This window comes from Miscanthus floridulus, chromosome 3 (genome assembly GCF_019320115.1).
Source record: "Miscanthus floridulus cultivar M001 chromosome 3, ASM1932011v1, whole genome shotgun sequence".
Lineage (NCBI taxonomy): Eukaryota > Viridiplantae > Streptophyta > Magnoliopsida > Poales > Poaceae > Miscanthus > Miscanthus floridulus.
In genome coordinates this window covers 53,255,954-53,271,923 of record NC_089582.1, presented here as the reverse complement: position 1 = coordinate 53,271,923, position 15,970 = coordinate 53,255,954, and the positions used below count along the sequence as shown (strand labels likewise).

Here is a 15,970-nt window from a genome sequence, read left to right as displayed (position 1 = left end):
CTCGACAGCCCGTGCCCTCTTCACAAGAATGCCAAACACAAGATGAAGGACTGTATTGGTCTGGCCAGGGAGTTCTAGGACAAGAGGCTCGATGATGATGCCAACGATGGAGCCGGAGGTCGCCGACCACTTGGGAACAACAACAACGCCTTTCAGGACCACGATAAGGTGGTCACTACCATCTTTGGGGGCCTCGCCTCCACTGAGAGTCGAAGGGAACGGAAGCTTGCCGCTCGATGAGTGCTCGCCGTCGCTTCAGAAGAAACTACCGCCGACCCCAGCTATTGCCCATGGTCTGAGGTCCCCATCACCTTCAGCAGGGCCGACCAGTGGGTAGACATACCATATACAGGGCATTTCCCCCTCATCCTCAATGCAACCGTCCAGAAGGTGCTCTTCAGAAAAGTCCTTGTTGATGGTGGCAGTGCTTTGAACCTACTCTTCGCCGGAGCCCTAAGGGAGTTGGGCCTTGCGATATCAGATCTCACACCCTCGGACTCCCCCTTCTAGGGTGTGGTACCTGGAAGGGCATCTAGACCACTTGGAGAGATCACCCTACCAGTTCAGTTCGGCATGGCAAGCAACTACCGCGTCGAGCATATCAACTTCTACGTCACCGACTTCGACACCGCCTACCACATCATACTTGGCTGGCCAGCTCTGGCCAAATTCATGGCCGTACCACACTATGCATATCTGGTGTTGAAGATGCCTTCGCCTGTAGGAGTCCTGGCTCTGCGGGCCAACCTTTCCGTTGCCTACGTCTACGAGACAGAGAGTCTTGCTCTTGCCGAAGCCACCGACCTCTCCATCCAGATGGCTAGCGTGGTCGCCGAAGCCAAGATAGTACCCGCTGATGACATGGAGATTCCAGAGCTAGAGCTTCCCCATGCCTCCGCCAAGTCCAAGGAAATCAAGGAGGTCGGCCTCGGCCTCAATGATGCCTCCAAGACCATGAAGATTGGGGCTCACCTTGACCCCAAATAGGAAAGCGCGCTCGTCTCCTTCCTACGTGCCAACACCGATGTGTTTGCTTGGAAACTTACAGACATGCCGAGGGTACCACGGGAGAAGATCGAGCACTCCTTGAATGTCTCGCCGACCGCCAAACCGATCAAGCAGAAACTCCACCGATTCGCGCTAGACAAGAAGGAGGCTATTAGGGTAGAAATAAAATGGCTCTTAGCTGCTGGGTTTATAAAAGAAGTGTATCATCCAGATTGGTTAGCAAACCCTGTTCTTGTTCGAAAAAAGAATAAAGAATGGAGAATGTGCGTTGATTATACTGATCTTAACAAACACTGCCCTAAAGACCCCTTCGGCTTGCCTCGGATAGACAAGGTTGTAGACTCTACCGCCGGCTGTGAACTACTCTCTTTCCTTGACTGTTACTCTAGCTATCATCAGATCTCCCTCAAGGAAGAAGACCAGATAAAGACATTGTTCATGACACCTTTCGGTGCATACTGCTACAAAACTATGTCCTTCGGACTCAAGAACGTCGGGGCTACCTATCAAAGGGCCATTCAGATGTGCCTTGACCAGCAGATCGGCTGCAACGTCGAAGCCTACATCGATGACGTGGTCGTCAAAACCAAAATAGCCGACAACCTTATCGCCGACCTTGAAGAAACCTTCTCCAACCTAAACAAGTACCGATGGAAGCTGAACCCTTCAAAGTGCATCTTTGGAGTTCCATCTGGTATACTGTTGGGCTACATCATCAGTGCTCAAGGCATCGAGCCTAATCCTGACAAGGTCTCTGCCATCACCAATATGAAACGGCCAACATGTGTCAAGGATATACAGAAGCTTACAGATTGCATGGCTGCTTTAAGCCGCTTCATATCATGCCTCGGCGAAAAAGGGCTACCTTTCTTCAAGCTCCTCAAGGCCTCCAAGCACTTTTCCTGGTCGAAGGAGGCAGACTCAGCTTTCGAGCAGCTCAAGTTGTTCTTAACAAAGCCGCCGATCATGACAACGCCAAGGCCAGATGAGACTCTGCTAATATACATCGCCGCCACTTCTCGCGTCGTGAGCACAGCTATCGTCGTCGAACGCGAGGAAGCCGGACACGCTTACAAGGTGCAACGTCCGGTCTACTTTATCAGTGAAGTACTTAATGAGCCAAAAACTCGTTATCCTCAGGTACAAAAGCTGTTATACGCAATTTTGATTATGTCGCGCAAGCTCTGACATTACTTCGAATACTACAAGATCGCCGTGGTCACTGAGTTCCCCTTGGGGGACATTCTTCGCAACAAAGAAGCCAATGGCCACATCATTAAATGGGCTGTTGAGCTCGGCACCTATTCCATTGAATTCAGAAGCAGACCTACCATTGAGTCACAGGCGCTTGCTGACTTCGTCGCTAAATGGACCGAGATCCAAGAGCCCATCGCCGTTGCTTGCCCCGAACACTGGGTGATGTACTTCGACGGCGCCCTTAACATCAACGGTGCTGGTGCGGGCATTCTATTCATTACGCCGACCAAGGATAAGCTATGTTATGTTCTTCGGATACACTTCCCGACCTCCAACAATGCCGCGGAATACGAAGCATGTCTCCATGGTCTTCGTATAGCCATCGTGCTCGGCGTCAAACGCCTCATGGTGTACGGGGACTCCACACTGGTTATCAACCAGCTCAACAAAGACTGGTCCTATTCCAGTGAGAAGATGGATGCTTACTGCGCTGAAATCAGAAAGCTTGAAGGAAAATTCTATGGCATCGAGTATCACCACGTGGTACGTGACCAAAATCAACTCACCGACCAACTATCCAAGCTCAGTTCTTCTCGCGCCGTGATTCCGCCGGGGGTTTTTGTTCAAGATCTCCTGGCGCCATCCATCAAATAAGATAAGGAAGTTGAAGAAGTTCCCCCTGCCGAGCAGTTGGTACTTGCGGTACCTTCGCCGGTCGCTGATTGGAGGGATCAATTCATCAAGTACCTCACCAGCGCCAAGGTACCCACGGACAAGACTAAAACTGAATGCCTAGTTCATCAAAGCAAGCTTTATATGTTGGTGGACGGCAGCTTGATGAGGAAAAGTGCCAAGGAAGGGATACTGCAGAAATGCATCATCCAAGAGGAGGAAGCAAAGCTGCTTCTTGAAATTCACTCTGATTCCTATGACAACCATGCGGCCTCGAGAACATTGGTCGGCAAGGCTTTCTAAGTAGGTTTTTATTGGCCCACAGCCATCACTGATGCAGAAGATCTCGTCCGACGTTGTGAAGGATGCCAATTCTTCGCTAAGCAAATACACGTACCGGCGCAAGAGCTGCAAACCATCCTAGCTTCCTGGCCCTTTGCATGCTGGGGACTAGACATGATCGGGCCTTTCAAGCCAGCACCAGGTGGTTTCCGGTACGTGTATGTCGCCATTGACAAGTTCTCCAAGTGGATTGAATATAAACCGCTCGTCTCGGCTACTGCAAAAAAGGCAGTTGAGCTCTTTGAAGATATTATCCACAGATTTGGTCTACCAAACAACATCATCACCGATCTCGGAACTACATTTACTGGACATCACTTCTAGGACTTCTACAAAGACCGTTGCATCTCCGTCAAATATGTTTCTATTGCCCATCCAAGAGCCAATGGTCAAGTTGAACGGGCGAACAGTATGATCCTTGATGCCCTAAAGAAACAACTATATCAGAAAGAAGAAAAGCACTCGGGCAGATGGCTCAAGGAACTTCCAGCTGTAGTCTAGGGACTGCGTACTCAAGCTAGTCGCAGCACTGGCGTAACTCCATACTTTCTGGTCTATGGCTCAGAAGCCATACTACCAGCGAACGTTACTTTCCAAGCACCTAGAGTGGAAAACTATGATGAAGAGCAGGCCGAGGCTGTTTGGTCTGAGGACATCGACAGAGTCGAAGAAGAGCGCCTAATCACCTGTGTTCGTACAGCTAAATATCTAGAAGGCTTGCGAAGGTACTACAATCGAAATGTCAAAGGTCGTTCATTTTCTGTCGTTGACCTCGTTCTCCATAGGAAACAAAGGACTAAAGGTTTGCACAAGCTCTCTTCCCCTTTGGAAGGGCCTTATGTCGTCAAGGAGGTTACTCGACCAGGTTCTTATTGCCTAAGTGATGTAGAAGGAGTCGATATTCCCAACTCGTGGCACATCGAACACCTTATACGTTTCTATCCTTGAAACACTATAGATATATACTCTACAAATTTATATTCAGAAATGTTTTTTGGTCTCCATAACTTGTCTCCGTTTTGTCTCTATTGTGGATTAACAACCACTTGTGGTCGCCGAGCTATATGCTACTTCATAACAAACTCCAGAATGTAATCGCTGTAACTGCGCCGACCACGTTTTTCTCCAAATCGCCGAACTTGTTTTCTCCCAATCACCGAACACGTTTTCTCCAAATCGCCGAACTTGTTTTCTCCAAATCGCCGAACACGTTTTCTCCAAATCGCCAAACTTGTTTTCTCCAAATCACCGAACATGTTTTCTCCAAATCGCCGAACACGATTTCTCCAAATCGCCGAACTTGTTTTCTCCAAATCGCCGAACACGATTTCTACAAATTGCCATGCACGATTTCCCCAAATCGCCAAACATTTTTTGATCAAAGAGCAACATGCTTTCTTTTTTCTAATCTCTTCGAAGACGACCCAGTCTCCAATTTCTCCATACACATGCTATGGGCTCCGCGCTCTGCGTTATGGGTGGTCGGCTATGGTCCCTTGGTCACACCTATTTTTCCTACATGTCTACGGGCTCCGCGCTCGACGTTAAGGACTATGGGTCAGCCAAGGCCGAGAGTTCAACATAGGACTACTTGCTCGTATTCTGCCTATACGATCTATATATCTAAGTTATTTCGATAACCATCGAGCAGTACATGTTCTGCTTTTTTCTTTCTATGGAGATGACCCAGTCTCTGATCTCTCCCTACGCATGCTATGGGCTCCGCGCTCTGTGTTATGGGTGGTCGGCTGCGGTTCCTTGGTCACGCCTGTTCTTCCTACACATGCATAGGCTCCGCACTCAACGTCATGGACTATGGCTAGCTGAGGCCATGGGGGTCAGTAGCGAACTAACTGCTCGGACTCTACTTACACTCCGTATAAATACCTTATGGTCGTAATTACGAAGATTTTTTTTGCCGAAATACAATCTGACTGCATACACATGCACTTTATAACCGTTATCATCTGTATAAGTATTTTCCATGCTTTCGCGCATTCTAACTATACTATCCAGAAATTACAGATGATATCTACCAAGGAGATCATTGTGCTTCACCACTGCCGTCAGTCTCTCTGAACAGGTCTATATTGCTGGCTAGCATTTTTGTTGCATCCTCCACTTCATCCTCCAGCTGTTGGGTCTCCGCGTCGCTCAGTCCTTCTGTGAACCCACCCTCTATGGACTAAAGGTCGGTGGTCAGATAATGGGACCGAACAACCACAAGGATATGGGTAGCGACGGTAGTAATGGCATCGCAGTTGAAGGTTTTGAAGTTTTCCCATGCTACCTTGCACCTCTGAATGACGGTGTTAGGGTGTTGCTGCCGGCCGTCGTGCTGAGTGGCCATTTTCAGGTCAATGCAGTCAAGCACCGGCTTAATTGCAGCGACTACAGTATCGAAGTTCTCCTTCTGGACCTTGGCCTCCTGCACCAGCACGTCGAATTATGCTTTGGCTTTATGACGATAACCTACGAGAGTTACAATGATCCGTTATACGAGGAGCTACTACAACAATGATACTGACCAGAAGGAATTCACCTTTCAGCTCCTCAGCAAGTTTGTTCGCCCGCTCTGCTTCCTTTGCTTTTTCCTGGCAAAGTTGATCGATGGTCTGGTGCATCTGGCCGAGCTCAGCATCTTGCTCTACAAGCACAACAGTTGTTAACGGAAATGAGGCTGTTCAGCAATACTAAAGTACATTCGTTGATGTACCGTACCTGCTTTCTGTTTGGATACACTGTTGAGCTGTTCGCTTTTCCTCTCCAGCTGCTCGGAAGTACATTTTAGTTGGTCGGAGATAGCGGCCAACTGCTCGGACTGGCTCCTCACTAGCTTGGACACAGTCGCCAGCTTTTCAATAAGGACCCCCTTTTGGTATTCCAGGTCCCACGCGTTGGACTTCGCAAGGTCTCGTTCACATTGGGCTCGCTGGATATTCTTCTCCGAGAGGTTTCTGGCCTCTTTGAGTTTTTTGTTCTCCGCTGCAAGGGGCTCCATTCGCTTTATTAGCTGGCGGCGCTGCTCGATAACTCAAGATATTTCCTACAACAAATATGATGACATTGTCGTTAACCAATGCCAACAAATGACTAGGACGTTTCTAGATGAAGTATTCACCTTGATCTATTTCATCACACCAGTAAGGGAAGTCTCCAGTCTCCTGAACTCCTTGGTGGTGTCCTCCTCTTCAACAATAACTATTTCTTCACCGCGCTTTCGAAGGATCCGAACTGCTTGAGGTCGAGGTTCGTCGTGCACGATCTCCTCCATCTCGTCCTCTTCCATCGTAGCCAGAGGGACCACCTTGGGGCTCGGTGGTCGGATAGCAGTTCTGACCATGCCCTCTAGAGAATCGGGGACTGCCGTCTGTTCATTTGACTCCGAAAGCTTTTCTACCCCTGTTTCCACCATCGCAGAAGGAGCTATCGCCGATTCGCTCGCCATTGTAGGCAGTCGCTCACCGCCAGGAAGCTCACCAGGGGCAGCAATTGGCTCCCCCGTGTGCTCCCGAGCACTCGGGGACTCCAGGATGTGGTCCGCTGTCGTCTCCACCGCTCTAGGACAAGTTTCTGGTCGCCGATCAGTCTGAGCGGGTGGGGCTAGATCTGTTGCTCGCCTTGCACTATGTCAAATCAGTTATTCAGTAACAACATAAGTAAACAAAATATAGCAAATTAACTACAGCACAAGAGTACTTACGGTTTGGTCTGATGGTTCAATTTCTTGAACCGGCGGTGCCGACCAGAGCCTCCAGGCGCAGCTGCGGGGTCAACTCCTGTGCTCGACGGGGGAATTCTCGGCTCTTCCTCGGTCGGCCTTGGTTCAGTCTGCTACTCTGGGGCTACTGTCGTTTGTTGCCCCAGGATCTTCGTTGCCCGCTTCGTGGGGATTTCCGACGTCTGCTGCGCAGCAATTCCCATCGCTCGATGCTCGAGGACTGTCCTTGTCAGAGCCTCAAGGACTTCTTCGCCTACACCAGTTTGTTGCTCCGTGCGTGGGTAGAGCGGAGGCCCTTTTGTGCTCGAGGGAGGGTTCATGAGAATTTTGTCGTCGTTAGACCAATCGAACACCACAGTTATTCGTGTATGATTGGTTCGGTCATCATCGAGAGAGATCCCGCCTGGTTTGCGGGGAGCAGTCGCTGCTGTTTTCCACTTCTTCTATGCCGGCTCATCTTCCGCCGGCCTCTTTCCCTTATTTTTTGCAGGCACCAGGTGAGGACTCTCCGTCTGACCAGTGTCCATTCCTCTAGATTCCGAGGAGACACCGATGGAGCTCTCCTCAATTTGAACAGGTCGACGTGCATCCACTGATAGCGGCCAATCGTTTCTCGGTATGCCCGAGAAATACATTGCCCTATCCTATGAATGGATCTTCACATGAGTAGGATCAGTTTATTGCTCGGCAGTATAAATAAAATTCTTAGAAACATAAAGTAAAGACATTCACCTGAGGGGGCAGATTCTTGCAATTGAAGGGCTTCGTGTACCCTGACAGCCTGAAGGAGGATAGCGGAGCGAACAGCTCGGCAGTTCGCTCTTCGACGTTGCTCCTAGAAAGTATTTCGGGCCTCTCTCGAGTCCCGTCGGTCTCCCCTTTGAATTCAAAACATGGGTGCGCCCTCTCCTTATAGGGTTGTATGCGGCGCACTATGAAACTTGCCGCTACCAATCCGCCATTGGTCTTCACGCCCTTTATCAAGCCAAGGAGTTCATTCACTTGATCCATGTCGTCCTTGCTCGGCAGCTCTGACCAACTCCTTTGGCTTTCTGGGATGTGGTCGGAGTTACAACGCACCACTGGGTGGCTTTGTCTCATGTAGAACCATCTGGTGTTCCACCCCTTCAGCGAAGTGTTCAGTGGTATGGTAAGATATTCACTCGCCATCCCATCCCGAAGCTAGAGATACACCCCGCCGACCACCTTCGAACCAACGCCGCCTCTCTTCTTGAGCCAAGGTATGCCTCACAAAAGTGGATGAAGATAGAGATGTGCAGAATGGTGTTGGGGTGAAGGTTGCATAGAGTAACCCCCAGAGCTCCAACAGATCCCTCAAAAATGGGTGCATAGGAAACCCTAACCCACGCCAGAAATAGTCTTCGAATACTATCGCTTCGTCAGTGTGAGGCATGTGAAAGGACTCACCGAGAGCTGGCCACCATCCGGCGGTCGCACGGTCGGGGAGAACGTCGGCTTCCACCAATTGGTTCAGCTCAGCTTCTCCTATTCGTGACGGCACCCACTCCTCGTCGCGTTGGGCCATGGCATCTGCCTTCTTGGGACTCGTCTTCTTTGGTTTCACAGCTCCTCTCTTCGGCGCCATCTCTCAGATCTAGTTAGGGTTCGGCGGTGGAGGTAGCTGTGGTTGTGGATTTGGCGGCACAAGAAGTGAGGAGGAAGATGAAGTGGAAAAGGTGGGAATGGGGACTGCGGCGGCACTATTATATAGGATCCTCCCCAGCATTCCGCATGCAAGGGTTTTTTGGGAACCGTTCCCGCGATCTGCGCCGCTGTGATTTCTTCGATGCGACAAATGGGCCGTTACCTGGGCTTCCGCGCATACCGCAGCCCATGGTGCTCATTTATCGCTGCCTTCAGTTGCTCCATGCCAAAATATCGCCGACATCTCTGCCATTTATTGAGGCTAAGTAACTGATGCTGTCCAGCCGTTACTCTGGTTTTTCCTCCACGATTGGATTTCTCCAATAACTCCGCCTGCAGCTCGGGGACTGGTGGTCTTTTCCGTTGGTTTTTGGTTGTTTCTCTATTTTTGACCCTGGCACCACATGACTGTGCCACCTACTGTCAGGCTCAGGGACTAAGTGGGCACACTTCACCTTGCGGTGAATGTGTTTTGTCTCTTTTTTGGGCCACAACCGGGGACTGGCTGCCTGCTCGGCTAGTTTTCTACTATTATTCAAGTTTCTGACCCTAGCACCATATGACTACATCATCTGCTGTCAGGCTCGGGGACTAAGTGGGCATACTTCACCTCGCGGTGAGTGTGCGGGATTTTTTCTCGAAGACTATACGCCTATAGAGGAAGACTGACTCCAACAAGTTTTTTCGGATTCTATGTGGGCACACTTGGTCCACTACGGATAATTTTTTTATTCTAAACTTGAGATCCTTACACCCTTATGGCAAGCCATACTTTGGTCACTCTGCTCGGCGATGATTCACGGTGCTCGGCAACATGTCACCCCGCTCGACGACAGATTGTGCTGCTCGGCAACGGTTCACACTGCTCGGCGATGGCTCACGTAGCTCGGTAGTTCAGCATGGTGGTGAGACCATAAGCTTGACTGATCAGCGTTGTTCGCACCTGCTCGGACAAGCTTAAGACGATGTTGCACAATAGGTACAAGGTGCTCAGGGACTAGCTGTGGGGTGTACGACCCCAGATACCCATGGCAGACCACATGGGCTGCGCCCCTAGGGGTGGCCCAGCCCACAAGAAGAAGCCTTGCGAGGCACGACTCTGCTCGGCGCCTCGCGCAAGACATTGGGAAGATATCCTGAAGATATTATGAGTTCTGTTAGGGTATGTATGATCCCAAGATTCCTGTAATCAGTTATTACTTTCCGGTTATCTCTTAGATCTAACCGACTTGTAACCCTGCCGCCCAGACTATATAAGGCGGGCAGGGACCCCCTCTAAAATCACGGCATATCATACGATAGCTAATACAAACCAACAGACCACAGGACTAGGGTATTACGTCATACTGATGACCTGAACCTGTCTAACTCGTGTGTCTCTGTTGCCTTCTTGTTCTTGATCTCGCGCTCCTCTGCCGATCAATCTACCTTCGTGGGATACCCCTCAGAGGACTGCCGACGATATTCTGTCGACACTAACACATTGAAGTTTATGCATAGATCATGAGGATCGACATCTAGTCAAGAATAACAGATGATCCTGATCAATACATGACTAAGGACGTCAAGTGTTCTACTCTTTTCCATACATGGGGTTTTACACAAAGGTTTCTCGCACAAGGTTTTTATTAAGGCAATATATGTGCAACTCAACTTGCGAATGCAATGTGCTCTTTTCTCCAGAAACTGTTTTTCCCACTAATTTTTTTATTAAAGTTCTTAATTGCCCAAAACAAATGTTGTAAAACTTGCAGATTAATTTACAAACAAAGGAGGAATCATAATCCTAGTGAATTTTTTGCATGAGCTTTTACAAACTGTTAGAGCATCTCCAAGAGCCTTTCTAAATCTCACTCTCTAAATCATCATTTGGAAAGCCATTTGTATAAAAATCGCTTTCTATATCTTTTTAGTCTCCAACAGTTTTCCTATATCGTATGCGCACTCTAGAGAGTCATTCTCGTCTTCTATTTTTGACTAGCGAAAAATCCGGAATAAAAGATGGCTATATTTGGATGACCATTTAGAAAAGCTGTTGGAGGTTAGTTTTTCACCAAAATCTCTATTCCTAGCCATTAGGAAGGATATGGAGAGTCTCTTGGAGATGCTCTTACACCTTTATTTTTGTTAGGGCTACGTGAGAGTTGTATATTGTAGTTATCGTCATTTAGAAAATATAGAATAATAATCACTACGGGATACAGTAGTTTTGCCGAGTGTCAGGGGCACTCGGCAAAGTCCCAAAAACATTCGGCAACTGCTTTGCCGAGTGTAACACTCGACATACAACATACGACATCTATGTGTCGGCAAACAGTAGTTTGCCGAGTGTTTTTTATCGCGCACTCGGCAAATAGTTTGTCGAGTGTCAATAAACACTCGGCAAAAATAAACTCTTGGCAAAAAAAATGTTAACGGGATGGCACGGTGACGACGATTTTGCCGAGTGCACAACGGAAAAACACTCGGCAAAGTTTACAAACTTTGTCGAGTGTCAATTCTAAAACACTCAGTAACGTTTATAAAGTTTGCCGAGTGTGAAGACCAAAACACTTGGTAACATTTCTAAAGTTTGCCGAGTGCCAAGACCAAAGCACTCGGCAAAGTTTACATACTTTGCCGAGTGTCACGCCCAATACACTCGGCAAACAAGCACGCAACGGGCAGATTTTATGGTCACTTTGCCGAGTGTCCATTAGAATACACTCAGCAAAGACAAAACACTTGACAAAAATGGTTCCCAGAATAACAAAAATTGGTCTCTTCGCCGAGTGTTTTGACTTGACACTCGGTAATGCCTTGCTTTGCCGAGTGTTACACTCGACAAAGCGACCAATACCCCCCTTTTTTACTAATCTGTCCCGTATGACGGACCCCTCTCAATTCACAATAAACCATCACAATTCACAATAAAGCATCATCACATGCATAATTATATGTCACAGGCATAATTGTATGTCACAGGTATAATAAACCATCATCACAATTCATAATAAACCATCATCACAATTCACAATAAACCATCATCACAAGTCACAACTAAGTCACAATAAGCCACAAATGCAAATGCAATCACTACGGAGGCCCTTAGAACCACTGCGATAAATCCGGGTCTTGAGACTGATTATTTGATGCCGCTGATTGATTCTGCACAAAAGAGAAGAGATTGCATGACAGTTAGAAAAAAAAACTAATAGCTTACTGCTAGTACAGTGGACAATTGGACATAAATGTAAAACTAGATCTGTAGAAAAACAATCGAGCACAATTGATCAAAAATCGATGCCACAACCATTATATTACAAGTACATATAGCTAGCTAGCTAGTAGCATTGACAGATTCTTATGTGGTGAATCAGACGATCGATGATGCATTGCTCTCCTCTCTCTACTATATATATATATTACCATTCACCACTCATGTAACACCCAAAAATTTCAGTCTTTTGAAATAAGAAAATTTGATTTAATTATGTTATTATGTGAGCATTCAAATATTGGAAATTAATAATTTTTGGGAAATTAAAATCGAATATAAGGTTAGTAACTTTTTTATGCATACATGCTACTGCAATTTATTTTTGTGATGATTGGTCTTGATTCAAAGTTCAAATGAATTCAAAATCTATTTGAAAGTGCTTTTGGAAATCTATTTGGAAAAAAAGAAAAGGCAAAATCCTTCTCACTCCCTCCCCTCTCTCATTTTGGCCTGCTCATCTCCCTTCCTCCCCCTCCTCCCATTCTCCTTCCTGGGCCGGCCCAGCCCGCCCTTCTCCATTGCTCACCGCGCCAGCCAGCCTCTCATGGCCCAGCAAGCGCGTCGGCCCAGCTCGGGCGCAGCCGCTGCCACGCACCTCCTTCCCTCTCAGCCGCTGATCACCCAGCCCTGCCCATTAGTGCCTTCCCTCTCCTCCCGCAACCGTAGCGCCGGTCCAGCCGATCAAGCGCAACTGCCGCCGCGCCCACTCGCGACGTGGGAGCGTCTCCCTGCGCCCGGCCTCTATAAATCGGCACCGAGCCCGTCACCGCCCCTCCCTGCTGCCTCCCCGCTCCATTTTCCCGTTCACCCGTGCACGAGGAAGCTACAACCGCCGCACCAAAGGCGCCGAGTTCCACCGTCCGCCCCTCCGCGCGGACAGCCGTCCCCGAGCCGCCTCCGTCCTCATTTTCCCCCACGGTGAGAACCCCCTTGCTCCCCTCTTTCTCCCCGTGTAGTTTATTTCTTGTTTCATGGCTTCTAGAGCCCGTTTTGTATGCGGCCATGAGCTCTTGTCGCCAGCCATGGAGACCGCCGCCTCGGCTCTCTCTTCTGGCCGCCTTATCGGCCTTGGCGAGTTCCCCTTCGCCCCCTATCTCCCTCGGTGCCTTCGGTTCTTCGAACCATGGCCCATAGGCCGAGTTCCACGCTCGCTGACATGTTTCTTGTCGCCGGCAATGGAGCCTTGCCGCCGGTGTCACTGTGCCCGGCCGGACTCCCTTTCTCTCTCTTCCCCTCTCTAATCCGAGCCGTCCGTTCTTGATCGACGGTCTAGAAAGGCCGATACCCTTTCGCCCTGGCATAATTGCTAAAGAGACCTTGAGTTTTTCTAAGTCCTAACCCGCAGTCCAAAGCACGTTTCCAGAGTACGCTTTCTCGTTTTGAAAACGTAAAGTATACTGTTTTAGTCCAAAATACGTTTTCAGTATTGACAGAAATGCCACTAGATTTGTTTTGCTCTTAAAAACTTCGTTTTAGCTCTGAATTGACCCGTTCAAATTGCATTAGTTTCGTAATTTCATAATCTACGTGTTAGTACAACTGTTAATCATGTTTGCAACTTTTAAATTTCATGGTTAGATTTAATTAAATAAATTGCTATAGGAAATCCCGTTTAAATCATAACTTTCGCGTATTAGCTCTGTTTTTCGTGAACTTCATGTTGCCGTGATCGTAGCGAGACGTAGATTCTTTTCATAAATATTTTAATTTGTTTTCTATACTGCTGGTGTACTATTCTAACTGTAGTATTGTTTGCTTTGCATGAATGCTCCTAGAATGTTGTATGTTGTTGTGTTGGTCGTGTTCAGACGGTGAGGAGAACGTTGGTGACCAGGAGTACTTTGATGACCAGCAGGATCAGCAAGAGTTTGCTAACCAAGGCAAGTATAGCATGGGCCTACCTTGATGTCCTATTCACTTTAATCATTCACTCATGTGCATGTGTCTAACTTTGATAACCATAAGGACATCCTAGTTATTTGATGATATGTTCCCTTGATTCCTTTGGGTTAATTGCATATGGGTAGATTGCTAGCGCTCTAACTGAACATGGTCTATACAATGGTTAAAGGTTCTATGGAACTAAAGGTAATACATGCTTTATAACAACTGATCCATAGGGCGAAGGTGCAAATGACTTTGATCATGATGCCCTAAGCCCTCCATAAGGACTTATCTGTCGGCAAAAGCTGGGACTAACAGTGCAACCGTGAGAGTCATATGGCTCTGACTTTAGCTCAGTAATAGGACCTTTTCTAGCTTGTTAGAGGTTACCTTTATGGCGCAAAAGGGGCTTGCCACGTTGGGTATAGGACTGCCTCTATTCCTATGTGTATAGCCGCGATGGATATGTGCCATAGGAAAGGGGGTTCCTACATCTGCCTGCCGAGGAAACCTAGCGGCCCTAACTTGTAAGACAAACCTATGAAATGGCTTCATATTGTACCCTGCCCACTCACCTTGGCAGTGACATGGGAGTAATTAACCCAGGCATATGGGAGTCACGACTCGCCGTGAATGTGCACCACCTCTGCAGAGGGTTACAAACTGTTATAACAGCCGTGCTCACGGTCACGAGCGGCCCGAAAAACTCACAGAATAATTGGTTACTTATTGTTGTTCATTTATGATGGTATATGATGATAATATGATCCAAACAATTCTGATATCTGATTATGTGGGTTTAAATGGGAGCTTAAGCATAACTTGATAATACTGGATAATAAAATTTTGACTTACTAAAAGTGCTAACTGCAGTAAACCAGTGTCATCCTTTTTTTTAGCTACATAACCCCATGTTATCTTGTTAAGTACAGGAAGTACTTACGCTTGTTTATTTTCTATATTTGGATAAAAATCCCGGATGGGTAACAGATGACAACGTGTATGAGGAGTTTCCTGAGGATTATTAGGCTTGTCGTCAACCAGTTGGCCTTCCCTGTGATGGAGTTCCACGAGAAAGTTATCATTTTATCTTCCACTATGTTGTGTAAGACTATGTGATGTTATTAATCGTGATGTAAGATACACCATGATGATACTTTATATGATTTGTCAACTTTTGTGTGTGACTGACCCCTGGGCATACATGAGTTTAGTGCATTCAATTTTATCCTTAAAATTAGATGTGACAACTCACGGTAGCTATGTTGATGCACCCACTGAGATCAGTCACAATGTCACATATATATATTGTAAATAAATGAAAATCTGTGCTAGTTCATAAATAAAAGTGCTACATGCATCATCTCTGTTACACTACATGAATTAATGATGGGAGAAAGTAGAACAAAACACTACATGCGTGCTGCACTCCTATTACAGAAAATGCATATGTGGCTTCATTGCATGCCATAGATTCTTAATGAAAAGGGCACACACATCTTTACAAGTGTGCCTTTTGATTATTAGTGTATGTTCTTTTATCCATATACTTGCATGATTGTGAATGAAACAAGTGTAAAATCTAAAGCTTTGTTTTACAGTTATATTCTTTTTGCAATAATTCTTTTTGCCAAGTTATATTTTATAGTTAACCAAGAGGTTGGTCATGCAGGTATATGAATTGTTCATTTGTGTGACTTTGATACTTTGCATATTTACATAAAAGTGAAAAACAACACTTTAGGAAAAAATGAGAATCAATTTATACCTAAAAAGATTAAAATCACAATCATTATGTATCATACTTGGAAAAATAGATCAGAAATCAACTACAGGGTAATTCTTTGAACCTTTAGTTTTATCAAGTGCATTGGACTTGTTAACAGAATCTGATGAACATTAGCCTAGTAGAGGTTAAATTTTTTCCCTAGGACTCTACATCTCTACCTAGTCACAAAAACATGCAAAGTATTCAATCTAAAGTTCTCTAAGCCATTTTGTGCTAACATCTAAAGTTCTCCAAGTCATTTTGAGCTTACATCTAAATTCTCTAAGTCAAAGTATTCAATCTGCAGTATAAGGTGTCAAGTGACTCACAAGAGTAGTTGTGGGTGGCTGAGGTGGAGGGAATAGCACCGGTTGCGGTGGCAAAGCTTGACCCATACTCGATGCAAAATTTTGCATGTATTGGAACATTTGGTCCATCCTCAACCGATTTTCTT

The 15,970-nt window shown here is 46.8% G+C and overlaps 1 protein-coding gene across 1 annotated transcript; it reads right to left on the bottom strand.

Annotated features, from left to right (window-relative positions):
• Positions 1-5,263: 5,263 nt before the first annotated feature.
• On the bottom strand, positions 5,264-6,220 carry LOC136543743 (MAR-binding filament-like protein 1). The gene is made up of 4 exons (XM_066536111.1): positions 5,941-6,220; positions 5,748-5,866; positions 5,510-5,647; positions 5,264-5,404 (listed from the first exon to the last, which is right to left on the bottom strand). Exons 1-4 carry the CDS (start codon positions 6,218-6,220, stop codon positions 5,264-5,266), a joined length of 678 nt encoding a protein of 225 aa, XP_066392208.1.
• Positions 6,221-15,970: the final 9,750 nt, after the last annotated feature.